We start from the raw sequence: 14,974 nt of genomic DNA, 5'->3' as shown, positions 1-14,974 counted from the left end.
TTAAGGGAATGATGCATTCTCAGACAAGAAATATTAGTAACAAATCTAATTTTATTAAGAATTAAACTAAGGCATTAGAAAGAGAGAACAAACACTACCTTACATTTGAGATTAGCTAAATGCTTTCTACATTAAACTTTTGGTTTCATCAAAACCTACATTACAGCTCAAAATTTCATTGGATTTTGAGAGGGGGAAAAACTGACCATGGAAGGAGGACTCAATGATTCCACAAAACAAAACTCAGCTGTTAGCTTTAAAAATCAAGGGAAAGGTGGAATTCACAAGGCCCTGAAGGAAGCATGGAAGCATGGGATAAATAAAAATAATACAGAGACATTATTCGTTTCTTTTCCGCCACAAGAATTACAATTGAGATTACTAATACTCTTTTTTTTTTGTTTTTCTTTTCTGATTCTACCGCAACGTGCAGAGGGTTACCTCTCAGCTACTCGTAGCAAGTAGAGTTCCAAAAAGGAATTGGCGAAAACTACTAGTTGACAATTGAATTAAGAAACAAGAAAAAAAAAAGGTTTTCCTGCTTTACCGTCATATTTGACTGTAAGACCCACCACCTCTTTTGGTCTTAATTAATCATTCACCTTGCAAGCAGTAAAGCTGACGGATGTTTCCTGAAGCTGCAACCAAAATAAGCCATTTAAACATCATGTTGAACTAAAAAACATGCAAAACACATTACAGGTTAAGGAGAGAAGCCTGATTCATATCTAAATCTATACAAAAGAACCTTGGATTCGATAAACGTCTGTAGTGCTAGTAAGCTAAGCTATACAAGAAACCTTGGATTCGATAAGATCTGTTTGATACTGAGTTCCAACTAAAAGGGAAATGGAAACTACGCTTTTGTACATGGCACCACGGACCATCAAAGAAATGAAGATATTACTGATTCTAGAGGACCACAAGGAGCAAAGTCATTACGGGTAACATGCCAAAGAAGGATCAATGCATGTGAATGTCCCAACCGTAGGGGTATCCCCCCTAGATTGGAAGAATGAGATTCAGGATCCATATAGAGAAATGTTGGTCAATTAAATTGTTCAATCTAGACAACGGTATTTTTCTAGCCTAGTTGGTGAAAGACAAGGTTGGAAACTGGAGATTTGGAATGGTTCATCATTGGATGATTTGTGACTATTCCAGACTAGTTTTCAATTACTATCATTAATTGGGCAAAGGTCAATTGAATATTTGAGACATCGTTTCGAAGGAGGGTGTGTGGGTAAATCCTTCAAAGGCCAGCGCTATGTAACATTCCCAACACCTTTCACACGTTCGAGATACATTTTTGCTTTTATGAAATATGTGAACTCAAAATAAAAAATACAAAAAGGTAAATCCACTAAAAAAACATAAAAAAAAAAAAAAAAAAAAAATTGCAGTGGGTGAGCATGAACAAAACGAGGGTGGTGGTGTAGTGGTTCTTGCTTCTTCGTGAAATGCAGAAGCTGAAAAATAGTTAGGGTTTTTAGTTTTGTATGTTTTTAAAGTTTCATGTATCCTTCACGTGTCCAACATGTCCAAAATTTAAAAAGTAGTAAACAACTGACTACGTGTCGAATATGTGTCTGGATGTGTCTGTCCTACAAAAACACTCCCTGAAACAGGCTATTCATCATTTTATGTCTATGAACATTCAAGCCAACTTAGGCATTGATCAGTAGTCATTCTTTGCTGTAAAAAAGAAGTCAAATGGACCATTATCAATCACGTCTTTGATGTATTGATAGAGTACGTGCAAAGAAAAGAGAAGATCGTTACCATATAGCCAGTCTTTGAAGTATACATGAAGTGCAGATGACAATTCTCGTTTGCGGTTCTCTTCAAGTGGGGTTTCTCTCAGTATTTGATTTACTTCTTCCAAAGTCTTTTGCTGAGAGTAAAAAAAAAACATATAATCAGTCCATTACATGAGGTAAATGAAACCAACAAACATGCACATGCCAACGCAAGCTTAAACCTAATCAACAAGATTTGTTGGGACATACATTCCTCTCGAGAGATGCAGAATAGGCTTCTGGTAATGGGAATGGATTGCAGTGAGTAGATCCAAGAAATTCACCAGAAACCCAGTTCGGAATCTGCAATAGATGATAGAGCACCACAAAACAAAATGTAAACAATCTTTTCCATCCATACAAAAGAGTGCAGAAATCCACGTGCCAGAAATGAAATTAAAACCCGTAAACTAGGCAATACAAATTTGAATCTTAACTTACTAACTCTAGTGGCTGCGTCATAAGGTGAAAACAAAATCTTTGTATTCTGGCTGTTTTTTAATGATAGGAAACACATGATTTAATTAATCAAAAGAAAGAGGAAATACAAAAAAGGAGATGAGATATCCACAGTCAGCCAAGGGGACAACAAAAAGGACTCCCAATTGGTATATATTTGCATCAAACAATAAATTACAAAAGTCAACATGATGAAGAGAGCACCAAAAATTGATCCTAAAAATCCTAAAGACGAGCCACTTCAATGAAGCATGCCATGTTTCTTTCATACCAAAATATCCATAAAAGAGCCATCACTTAATTATATCCAATCCATTGATATACAGTACTTTTAGAGGATGAGAGGAACACTAGTGTTGTCTAGTCTCTTCTCTTTAGATACCGTTGATGAAGTTGTTTTACAATTATTTTGTAGGTCATATTTTACATGATTGGAATCCCTTTCTTTAGTACGGTCCTTTTTGTGGNACCTTGCAAGCAGTAAAGCTGACGGATGTTTCCTGAAGCTGCAACCAAAATAAGCCATTTAAACATCATGTTGAACTAAAAAACATGCAAAACACATTACAGGTTAAGGAGAGAAGCCTGATTCATATCTAAATCTATACAAAAGAACCTTGGATTCGATAAACGTCTGTAGTGCTAGTAAGCTAAGCTATACAAGAAACCTTGGATTCGATAAGATCTGTTTGATACTGAGTTCCAACTAAAAGGGAAATGGAAACTACGCTTTTGTACATGGCACCACGGACCATCAAAGAAATGAAGATATTACTGATTCTAGAGGACCACAAGGAGCAAAGTCATTACGGGTAACATGCCAAAGAAGGATCAATGCATGTGAATGTCCCAACCGTAGGGGTATCCCCCCTAGATTGGAAGAATGAGATTCAGGATCCATATAGAGAAATGTTGGTCAATTAAATTGTTCAATCTAGACAACGGTATTTTTCTAGCCTAGTTGGTGAAAGACAAGGTTGGAAACTGGAGATTTGGAATGGTTCATCATTGGATGATTTGTGACTATTCCAGACTAGTTTTCAATTACTATCATTAATTGGGCAAAGGTCAATTGAATATTTGAGACATCGTTTCGAAGGAGGGTGTGTGGGTAAATCCTTCAAAGGCCAGCGCTATGTAACATTCCCAACACCTTTCACACGTTCGAGATACATTTTTGCTTTTATGAAATATGTGAACTCAAAATAAAAAATACAAAAAGGTAAATCCACTAAAAAAACATAAAAAAAAAAAAAAAAAAAAAATTGCAGTGGGTGAGCATGAACAAAACGAGGGTGGTGGTGTAGTGGTTCTTGCTTCTTCGTGAAATGCAGAAGCTGAAAAATAGTTAGGGTTTTTAGTTTTGTATGTTTTTAAAGTTTCATGTATCCTTCACGTGTCCAACATGTCCAAAATTTAAAAAGTAGTAAACAACTGACTACGTGTCGAATATGTGTCTGGATGTGTCTGTCCTACAAAAACACTCCCTGAAACAGGCTATTCATCATTTTATGTCTATGAACATTCAAGCCAACTTAGGCATTGATCAGTAGTCATTCTTTGCTGTAAAAAAGAAGTCAAATGGACCATTATCAATCACGTCTTTGATGTATTGATAGAGTACGTGCAAAGAAAAGAGAAGATCGTTACCATATAGCCAGTCTTTGAAGTATACATGAAGTGCAGATGACAATTCTCGTTTGCGGTTCTCTTCAAGTGGGGTTTCTCTCAGTATTTGATTTACTTCTTCCAAAGTCTTTTGCTGAGAGTAAAAAAAAAACATATAATCAGTCCATTACATGAGGTAAATGAAACCAACAAACATGCACATGCCAACGCAAGCTTAAACCTAATCAACAAGATTTGTTGGGACATACATTCCTCTCGAGAGATGCAGAATAGGCTTCTGGTAATGGGAATGGATTGCAGTGAGTAGATCCAAGAAATTCACCAGAAACCCAGTTCGGAATCTGCAATAGATGATAGAGCACCACAAAACAAAATGTAAACAATCTTTTCCATCCATACAAAAGAGTGCAGAAATCCACGTGCCAGAAATGAAATTAAAACCCGTAAACTAGGCAATACAAATTTGAATCTTAACTTACTAACTCTAGTGGCTGCGTCATAAGGTGAAAACAAAATCTTTGTATTCTGGCTGTTTTTTAATGATAGGAAACACATGATTTAATTAATCAAAAGAAAGAGGAAATACAAAAAAGGAGATGAGATATCCACAGTCAGCCAAGGGGACAACAAAAAGGACTCCCAATTGGTATATATTTGCATCAAACAATAAATTACAAAAGTCAACATGATGAAGAGAGCACCAAAAATTGATCCTAAAAATCCTAAAGACGAGCCACTTCAATGAAGCATGCCATGTTTCTTTCATACCAAAATATCCATAAAAGAGCCATCACTTAATTATATCCAATCCATTGATATACAGTACTTTTAGAGGATGAGAGGAACACTAGTGTTGTCTAGTCTCTTCTCTTTAGATACCGTTGATGAAGTTGTTTTACAATTATTTTGTAGGTCATATTTTACATGATTGGAATCCCTTTCTTTAGTACGGTCCTTTTTGTGGATTTGGTTTTTTATGGATGCTCATGTATTTTCTTTCCATTTCTTTTTTAATGTAAGTTTGGTTCTTTATATATATATATATATATATATATATATATATATATATATAAGACAATTCCAATAAACGATTGCATAAAAAATTAAAAAAAAATACTTGCAGAAAAGCCTACCAAAAAATTTGTGAACTGATCAGGATCCAGACACGTAGCAGACTCAGTTTGTACATCAGAGACACCTGCAGGATGAGATAATGAATCATGTGGATCTACCACTCCAAGGGCAAGTGGTTCATCCCATCTGTTCAAAGCTGCTTCAAGGCCAACTTCACTCATGTGGTCTCCCAATTGAGGGTAAAATGTATTATACGGTGCCACCTGCAATGGGATTTCAAATTTCCAATTTAATGAAAATATAAGGCAATCCTAATTTCTAATGAACAAGATTAAATAACAACTCGCCTGCAACTTATGATTATCACCAACTNCATAAAAAAAAAAAAAAAAAAAAAATTGCAGTGGGTGAGCATGAACAAAACGAGGGTGGTGGTGTAGTGGTTCTTGCTTCTTCGTGAAATGCAGAAGCTGAAAAATAGTTAGGGTTTTTAGTTTTGTATGTTTTTAAAGTTTCATGTATCCTTCACGTGTCCAACATGTCCAAAATTTAAAAAGTAGTAAACAACTGACTACGTGTCGAATATGTGTCTGGATGTGTCTGTCCTACAAAAACACTCCCTGAAACAGGCTATTCATCATTTTATGTCTATGAACATTCAAGCCAACTTAGGCATTGATCAGTAGTCATTCTTTGCTGTAAAAAAGAAGTCAAATGGACCATTATCAATCACGTCTTTGATGTATTGATAGAGTACGTGCAAAGAAAAGAGAAGATCGTTACCATATAGCCAGTCTTTGAAGTATACATGAAGTGCAGATGACAATTCTCGTTTGCGGTTCTCTTCAAGTGGGGTTTCTCTCAGTATTTGATTTACTTCTTCCAAAGTCTTTTGCTGAGAGTAAAAAAAAAACATATAATCAGTCCATTACATGAGGTAAATGAAACCAACAAACATGCACATGCCAACGCAAGCTTAAACCTAATCAACAAGATTTGTTGGGACATACATTCCTCTCGAGAGATGCAGAATAGGCTTCTGGTAATGGGAATGGATTGCAGTGAGTAGATCCAAGAAATTCACCAGAAACCCAGTTCGGAATCTGCAATAGATGATAGAGCACCACAAAACAAAATGTAAACAATCTTTTCCATCCATACAAAAGAGTGCAGAAATCCACGTGCCAGAAATGAAATTAAAACCCGTAAACTAGGCAATACAAATTTGAATCTTAACTTACTAACTCTAGTGGCTGCGTCATAAGGTGAAAACAAAATCTTTGTATTCTGGCTGTTTTTTAATGATAGGAAACACATGATTTAATTAATCAAAAGAAAGAGGAAATACAAAAAAGGAGATGAGATATCCACAGTCAGCCAAGGGGACAACAAAAAGGACTCCCAATTGGTATATATTTGCATCAAACAATAAATTACAAAAGTCAACATGATGAAGAGAGCACCAAAAATTGATCCTAAAAATCCTAAAGACGAGCCACTTCAATGAAGCATGCCATGTTTCTTTCATACCAAAATATCCATAAAAGAGCCATCACTTAATTATATCCAATCCATTGATATACAGTACTTTTAGAGGATGAGAGGAACACTAGTGTTGTCTAGTCTCTTCTCTTTAGATACCGTTGATGAAGTTGTTTTACAATTATTTTGTAGGTCATATTTTACATGATTGGAATCCCTTTCTTTAGTACGGTCCTTTTTGTGGATTTGGTTTTTTATGGATGCTCATGTATTTTCTTTCCATTTCTTTTTTAATGTAAGTTTGGTTCTTTATATATATATATATATATATATATATATATATATATATATAAGACAATTCCAATAAACGATTGCATAAAAAATTAAAAAAAAATACTTGCAGAAAAGCCTACCAAAAAATTTGTGAACTGATCAGGATCCAGACACGTAGCAGACTCAGTTTGTACATCAGAGACACCTGCAGGATGAGATAATGAATCATGTGGATCTACCACTCCAAGGGCAAGTGGTTCATCCCATCTGTTCAAAGCTGCTTCAAGGCCAACTTCACTCATGTGGTCTCCCAATTGAGGGTAAAATGTATTATACGGTGCCACCTGCAATGGGATTTCAAATTTCCAATTTAATGAAAATATAAGGCAATCCTAATTTCTAATGAACAAGATTAAATAACAACTCGCCTGCAACTTATGATTATCACCAACTATCAGCGGTCGTTGATTTACCCCCAAAAAGAACAAACACTCTCGACAGTTTGCAATGCAGACTCTTTTCGAAACTGTAACTAAATGAACTCGCTCACAATGTTCCACTCTTACAGCCTGAAAAAGAAACATAACATGTTTAAGAGACTGGGTTTTTTTAATATAAGGGAAACAATTTTATTAATAAATGAAATAAATAGTGTAAACTACAACACAAGGTTGGATTTTTTTGTCGTGGTTCATGGAGATGAACAATAAAAATAGTGCCGAAAGATCCCGTCATGGAAAAGTGAACCAAAAGATAACATAAGAATGATGGATAATACTATTTTGAACACTTCAAATCCCGATCCTCTCATAAAATATCCCATCCACATTCCTTAATCTTTTAATTACTCTTCCAAGTGTGCATCATTATGTCCTTTATGATTAATATCAACTAAAGGTTTCCTTGATGATAGAAAGATGAAAAGTAGCCTTATCAAGTTTGGTTAACTGATAGAGGGGTATATCTTTGTTAGTCGAACAAGATCAAGAGTTCAATAGTGATCAACACCAAAGTATATCCCATAATGAAATCCATGGTTGTGCTCTATCTGGATGTGGCATTGGCCTTGATAAGATAAAGCTCTTGTTACAAGATAAAAGTAAACAGATGACTGACTACTCAAGAGGACACTCAAGTGGTACTTTGATCAAAGGGAGGATTGTAAAGAGCGCAAATAAAACCTCACATTAACTAGAGAAATGAGAGATTCATGGAATATAAGTGAATATAATTAGACCTTTTGAGTGAAACCAAAAACAAAATGACGAGGGCTTACGCACAAAGTGAACAATATCATACCATTGTAGAGAAAAAGTAAGTTCCCTTCTTTGCACAGAAGTTAGGTCAAATTCACCCTAAATAGAAGCTAAATGTCATACGCACACTACTCACCAAGAACATAAGCAAATTCAAACCAACAAAATATATTTGGTTCCTGTTCCATTAATGAAAACAATGTATAGCTCTCCACCTAAAATATTGCATACACAATCAACAAACAGCAGCCATTAGCAAAATGCAATTATTATTATTAATTATTACCTTTCCAACCGCTCCAAGAACAATGGTAGTATCAGAACACCCGTATATTGTGGCATATCTCAGAGGTGCTAATATGTAAATGACAGATTCGTGACAGTTAAGCACCTGCAGCCACAAATAAAATATTAAAACATAATGTCCAATTTCACAAAGCACTCAACAATTAAGAAGAAGCATAACTCTATTGAATCAAACTTAAGAAATAATGTCCAATTTCACAAAGCACTTGACAGATAAGAAGATGCACAACTCTATTGGATCAAACTGAACTTCATACTCAAATAGGCAGGACCAAATGATGTCAAACAATCATTCTCAATCATGTGTAAAACAAATAAAGATGATTGGCATATTACTTCAAAACAACAAAGATAGAGACTAGCTCATTCAGGTAAGCTACAAATTAGTCACAAGAACTTGTGAAGAAACCCCAAGGGTGTTTGATGTTTTATATATATATTTGAGGGTGTCCAGGCCCCCTTGCGCACAATTTGACTATTCTCACAAGAAAAACATCGACCCCACCATATTGCGTTACTAAAAAAAGCTCATAGCATATTAAATCATAAGTGACCACTTTGGTTTAAACTCATACCCTTTAAGCCATTTATTATTCTCATGACTCTAATTGACCATTGGGATAACCCCATGGTAGTTGGATTTTTTATGACCATAAAGAAATAGATGAAAGAAAAAGCACTTAACATATAGCTAAAACTTACAACTGATATCAAATCCGGAGACAACTCCTAGGTAAAAACAAAATATTAACATGACCAACTTCAAGATCTTTTCCTTCTACTCTATCTTTCATTGCCTCCATGAGGTTAGGGTCAGAAATAAATTTTGCTTCAATCATTTCCAACATCATAAATACCTTGATTTCAATTAAATGTAAATTGGGCAAATTTTGGCCAGATTCTGAATTCACTTGTTGAACAAATCATAATCCATACGCTCAAAAGCAAAAGACACAACAGATTCAGGATCAATACTTAAGAAAAATAAAATGATAACCTTGCAATGCAGAAACTAAGCTTCTATTTAGAATCACAGCAGATTATTACTATACAGTAGCAACAAAATGATGACAAACCTTCACAGAAGAACCTTTGAGATCAGATGCTTGCTTCACAAGCGAGGACTTAGAAATTCCCTCAATATAACTAGGACCCCTGGTGAAGCTAGTCTTATTGACTGAACTCGTGGATGCATCAGCCATAGCAATATCTGGGTCAGATGGTCCATTTTCTTTAAGAGAAGCTCTCTCAGAAATTTGTTCCAAGGCAGAAGCAATGTTCTGCAGAATCCAGTCCAACACTTGAGCTGCTGGCACAGGAGCGGCAGGCATATCAGGATCTGAGTTAGCAAAAAATGGAGCATGTTGGCTCAGTTGAATTCCATCAGAACCCTTATCACCAAATTGAACCAAAAATCCAAGGTGCTCAAATCTGTCCACAGATAAAACCTATGACATTGCATGCAGTTAGCAAAGAACAAGATATTCTGAATCTTGTAAATAAAAGCAGAAGTTCATTATGGTAGATTATTTTCAAGTCAAACCAACCATAATGAACAGNAAAAAAAAAAAAAAAAAAAAAAAAAAAAAAGAAATCTTCACCACGGTACAGATCTTCTAAGATTAGTAGTGAGAAAACGACTAGTAAACAAGAATGCATCACAACTGGACAAGCCTGCAAATAGTGAAGCTTATTTGGTATGAATTCTAGTGTATATATCATCGTCTAAATCAGTTGGAATCAGCTCTAAAGTACCTTAGAACCTATAAGGAAGCAAACTGCAAATAATACACAGGAGGACAAGTACAAAAATATTGATAGTCACAGTACAACCAAAAATCCAATTAATACTTGATATAGTTAAGCTTCAGCATAGTTTCAACACCGTATTTCCCCCAAAGTATACACTTCAGAATTTTGCTGAGAATTGAGAAATCCTAGGATAACCCAACTAAAAATTACAGCAGTCTTTCCGGCTCACAAGTGCGTGAGCTAAGACCAAGTTACTGTATTGATGAGGCCACTCAAGAAAGAGCGGCATATTACATGCATGTCTGCAGAGGGAACAAAAGATTATATTTTTTTATCATAATGCCATAGCAGTAAAAAAAAAAAAAACTGCATTGTGAAACAATTAGATTACCATACTCCTTCAATTTAGAGACAGCTTACATATTACAATACAGTTCTGTGCTCATTAGAGGAAATTGGATGAAAACCAAGACATACAGTAAACTACATTGCATGCGAAGCGTTACAATGAATTTTTCATTATCAAACACCAGTATTTATTTTTCTAATTTCTCCTGCTTCATCATAGTTGATTTCTCCTTTTAAAGAACAACAAAGGAAAAACATTGAAAGAAGAAGTAGATAAAAGCTAAATAGAGTAGTAGGCAAAAATTACTAACCAAAAGTTCCTCGCCTTCCCCCTCCACAGTCTCTGCCAATAGAGAGAGAATGTTGCTAATGTGCTTTTGTAAATATGATAATTGGTGAGCCTCTTCATCAGCCTGCGATGGCATGAGCCGACGGCTATTGCTGCGCACAAGCTGCAGTGTGATGGAAGAAGAAATTTGAGCTAACTTCAGCAGTAAGCTGATAATAAAGTGATTGATGTAAACATTACTGCCATACAGAAATAAAGAGATAATTCACAACAACGTGCAGGTACGATGAACCTGAATGGTAAAGCATATAAAAGTGAACAATCAACTTCCTCTGTTACTTCCATATCTAAACACCTGCTCGTATGCATAGAAAGAGAGAGGAAGCAATATTTCTACAATGCAGAAGTACTAATGTCAACAAGAAAAACTCTGCAGAACTAAGACAAACAAATGATACTAACAGAGCCCTGTCCAGAGAAACATTAATCACAAGAAAACATCAGTGTCATTGTCGAAAAATTAAAGCCCATGGATCATGAAAGCCAAAACAAGGTCTACTTGATGGACCATCAATGGTTGAAAGCAAGCGATGAATTCTTTGTCCAGCCAACTAGTTAAACATGAGACCTAAGCCGACTGAAAAAATGAGGTCCAGTAAGAAAACAATTCTTATCTGTTATTTCCCAAATCATTGTTACTGAGCATCAAACAAACCAGGTAATTCATAATTGACAGTCCTACGTACTCCGAGATTATAAAATAGAATGTTCATCCACTAAACTGAAGCTCTTAATTCTCACCACATAACAATTTAGTTTCGCATTATATGGAATTAGTNTTTTTTTTTTTTTTTTTTTTTTTGTCTATTTATTTAATAATTCTACAATAATCTAAAAAAAAACTTAATCCAAATAAAGTCAAAATGGGACGTGAGATTCCATGTTGGTTGAAGAGGGGAACGAAACATTTCTTATAAGTATGTGGAAACCTTTTCCGAGTAGATGCGTTTTAAAACTGTGAGACTAACGACGATACGTAACGGGGCAAAGCANTAGTTACCCTCATTCACAAAACTCGGCAATACAAATGCAGAAACTACAAAAAACGAAAGAACAAATCCTCATATTGAATAAACAATTGAAACTCACCAACGAATTCATCAACACCCATTCAACAATCAGCAACCCCAAGAAAAACACACCAACGAGCAAACCAAAACAAGCCACTTCACCCCAAGATCCACATAAACACCAAAACCCGAGAGCAGCATAATTGNAGCAGATGTGAAAAAACGTAGAAAGAAAAAAAAATCCAAGAAAAAAGAAAAATCGACCTGCAAGGGCGAAAGGGCAGACAAGTAGCCATCAAAAGCAGAAGTAGAAGGCCAGACATCGGCAACAGCAGCAGCATCCTTATGCGATCTCGGGAGCAGCCTCTTGTAGGAATGAATATACAAGAAGAGGATGAGATCATGAACATCAACGCCAACAGAGTCAATCTCATCAGGGGAAGCATTGAGGAGGGGGTCGGAGGGGGAGTGGAGAACGGAAGCGATGGTGTCGAGGACAAGGCGAGCATGGTCAAGGGAGATCTGCAGCGATTCGGAAATGGCAGCGGAGTTGATACGGTGGGAAGGGGATGAGTGGAGGAGGAGCTTGTCCTTGAGCGGGATTAGGGTTTGGACGGGGTCGGAGAAGACGAGCTTGGGAATGGGGAGGAGGCCATATTCGAAGGGCTCGCGGCGGGGACGGATCAGAGAGATTGGATCATTTGGTGGCATTGTGGCGGAGGAAGAAGAAGGAGAGGGAGGTTGGTCAGTGGGTTCGGCCATGGCGATGGACAGAGAGAGAGAGAGAGTGAAGCGCACAGAGGTTTGTGGAAATGGCAGATCCTGTGAGAGATGAATAAACCCGCCAGAAGAGGGGTTGGAATTGCCTGTGGATGGATCTATACTTTCTGCACACGTGGATTTATTAAATTATAAATTTAGTCANCTACAATAATCTAAAAAAAAACTTAATCCAAATAAAGTCAAAATGGGACGTGAGATTCCATGTTGGTTGAAGAGGGGAACGAAACATTTCTTATAAGTATGTGGAAACCTTTTCCGAGTAGATGCGTTTTAAAACTGTGAGACTAACGACGATACGTAACGGGGCAAAGCAGACACTATCTGCTAGTGGTGGGCTTGGGCTGTTACAAATGGTATTAAAGCCAAACACTCGGCGGTGTGCCGACGAAGATACTAGGCTCCCAAGGGGTAGATTCTGAGATCCCACATCGGGTAGAGAGAGGAACAAAGCATTCCTTATAAGGGTGTGGAATCGTTTCCCGTACAGACGCGTTTTAAAACTGTGAGGCTGACAACGATATGTAATGAGCCAAAACGGACAATATTTGTTAACGGTGGACTTAGACTATTACAAATAGTATCCAAAGCCTGACACTGGGCGGTATGCCAACGAGGATAATTTCACCGACTTGAATAAAAAAAAGTGAAGTTTGGCATTAACTAAACTTCGAAGTTGACTATTGAGTAATTCTACCAAGGTGAGAACAAATTTTATGTTGATTCAAGTTAGGTTAGGAAAAGTTACGAAAATCCATATAAAATAAAAGGAAATTAAAAATCTAATCGAAATCTAAAGAAATGCTTGTGCATGCAATAAAAGGAGGACACATGTCAGGCAAACAGCGAGACATGTATCGTGCAAGGAGAGTAGACGAGCGTCGGTGCCTAGCAAGGACACACATTGCTCCTGTAAAGGGTGACCCAATCCGCGATCCACAATCCATGACTCGCCTCTTCTCGAATCGCAACTCACTTTTAGACGACCCGACCTGGTTCTGGTCGTGCCAACGAGAATGTGTCATGTGTCAAACAGAGAGCACAAGTATCTCTCCTATAGGCACGTCTATACTCGAGTGGGAAGCCCTCTAGACACGTGAGTGTCACTTTTTGACTCGTTGGACCTCTATTTGTTAGTTTTTCACTCCTTGCCTGAGAATTTTAAGAAACTTTGGAGCTCCTAGCACATGGAAAAGTTACAAGGCACATGTCATTTATGTAAGTAACCACTCGAACTTTTTTCAAATAATACTTGTAGGGATACTTGTAGGGATGGCTGGGACGTGCTAACATGCAAGCATTCCTTTAAGTATGTTCTGAATGTTAAGAAAAATTACTAAAATGCCCCTAAAATGAGATTTTGAGTTGCATGCTGGATTTTATGTTTTTTGTCGAGCTAGGAAAGGATTATGCATGATAACTCAAGTAGGGTAATTTAGTCGAGTAAGTTATGTATGATGTGGATAACTACCAAAATGTCTCGAGGTCGAGATTTTGAGACGCATGTTGTTTTATATGCTTTCTATTGTGCTAGAATGGAGGATGATATATTGTGATCTATGCATCGTGCAATTGATGGGTGTTATCTCTCGGTTGAGCTTGTATGTTGTATGTGTTATCTCTGGATGATTGATTGTCTGTTCACCTTGTAGAATGTGTTTATATGCATTGAACTAGAGCTAGGACGTCAGAGTTGGGTTGGCTAGACGATGACCTAGGTGAGAACGCCTCTAGTAGACTGAGAACTTTAGGATCGTGAGCAGTGGTCAAAAGGTCTAGATACAGGTGCTTCCAGATTAAGAAAGACTCACGGAGTTAGAGTAGAGTACCTTGGAGTCGAACGTCCATGTTAAGCCATCTAGGTTGCCTAAAGTCCACGTGGTTACTTATTTAAATGATGTGTCTTCCCAAACTAGCTTTTCCACATGTTGGAGGCTCCAAAGTTTTTTAAATTTCATAGTTGGTACTAATTCAAGTCATAAAATGGTTAGCATTGAAATCGGAGCAAAAAATAGGCAAGCAGGGATCAACACAAGGAAGAAGTCCAACACGCGCAGCCACACACGAGTATAGACGTGCCTAAGGGAAGGATATGCGTGTCGACATTGTGACACATGCCAGCCTTTGATTCGCACATTCCGCTCCAATGGATTGTGATTGATCCATCACAAGCATGAAATTCTTTTGATTACTCTTGTTGCAGCACGTGGCATGCCAAGCGAGACGTGGGTCACGGGTCGAGTCAGGTAGACAAATCGAGTTGTGAGCTTTAAACAAGGTCATGTATGGGTTGACGAGTCGGAAACGGATTCAGGTCGAGTGGAACTGCAAGATGCTTGTGGTCATTAGATGCGGGACATGCTACTCCATTCTCTTTTCAACATGTGGCATCACAGTAGCCGGTAGCGTTCCTACAATGACCATTTTCTTTGGTTTTTTTTTTTTTTTTTTTGTAAC

General features: G+C 37.0%; 1 protein-coding gene across 2 annotated transcripts; it reads right to left on the bottom strand.

Annotated features, from left to right (window-relative positions):
• Positions 1 to 111: 111 nt before the first annotated feature.
• On the bottom strand, positions 112 to 12,572 carry LOC111781147 (TBCC domain-containing protein 1-like). 2 transcript variants are annotated; one of them, XM_023661594.1, is made up of 9 exons: positions 12,002 to 12,572; positions 10,690 to 10,830; positions 9,355 to 9,726; positions 8,259 to 8,363; positions 7,145 to 7,285; positions 6,857 to 7,060; positions 5,972 to 6,064; positions 5,745 to 5,856; positions 112 to 638 (listed from the first exon to the last, which is right to left on the bottom strand). In XM_023661594.1, the coding sequence occupies exons 1-9, from the start codon at positions 12,497 to 12,499 to the stop codon at positions 595 to 597; spliced, it is 1,710 nt and encodes a 569-aa protein (XP_023517362.1). In that variant the 5' UTR covers positions 12,500 to 12,572; the 3' UTR covers positions 112 to 594. The 2 variants fall into 2 exon arrangements, with proteins under 2 accessions (XP_023517362.1, XP_023517364.1); XM_023661596.1 differs by lacking the exon at positions 112 to 638 and adding an exon at positions 5,402 to 5,657.
• Positions 12,573 to 14,974: the final 2,402 nt, after the last annotated feature.

Source organism: Cucurbita pepo, chromosome LG19, assembly GCF_002806865.2.
Source record: "Cucurbita pepo subsp. pepo cultivar mu-cu-16 chromosome LG19, ASM280686v2, whole genome shotgun sequence".
NCBI classification, from domain to species: domain Eukaryota; kingdom Viridiplantae; phylum Streptophyta; class Magnoliopsida; order Cucurbitales; family Cucurbitaceae; genus Cucurbita; species Cucurbita pepo.
The sequence above is the reverse complement of the archived record's forward strand: the minus strand, read 5'-3'. Positions and strand labels throughout refer to the sequence as shown.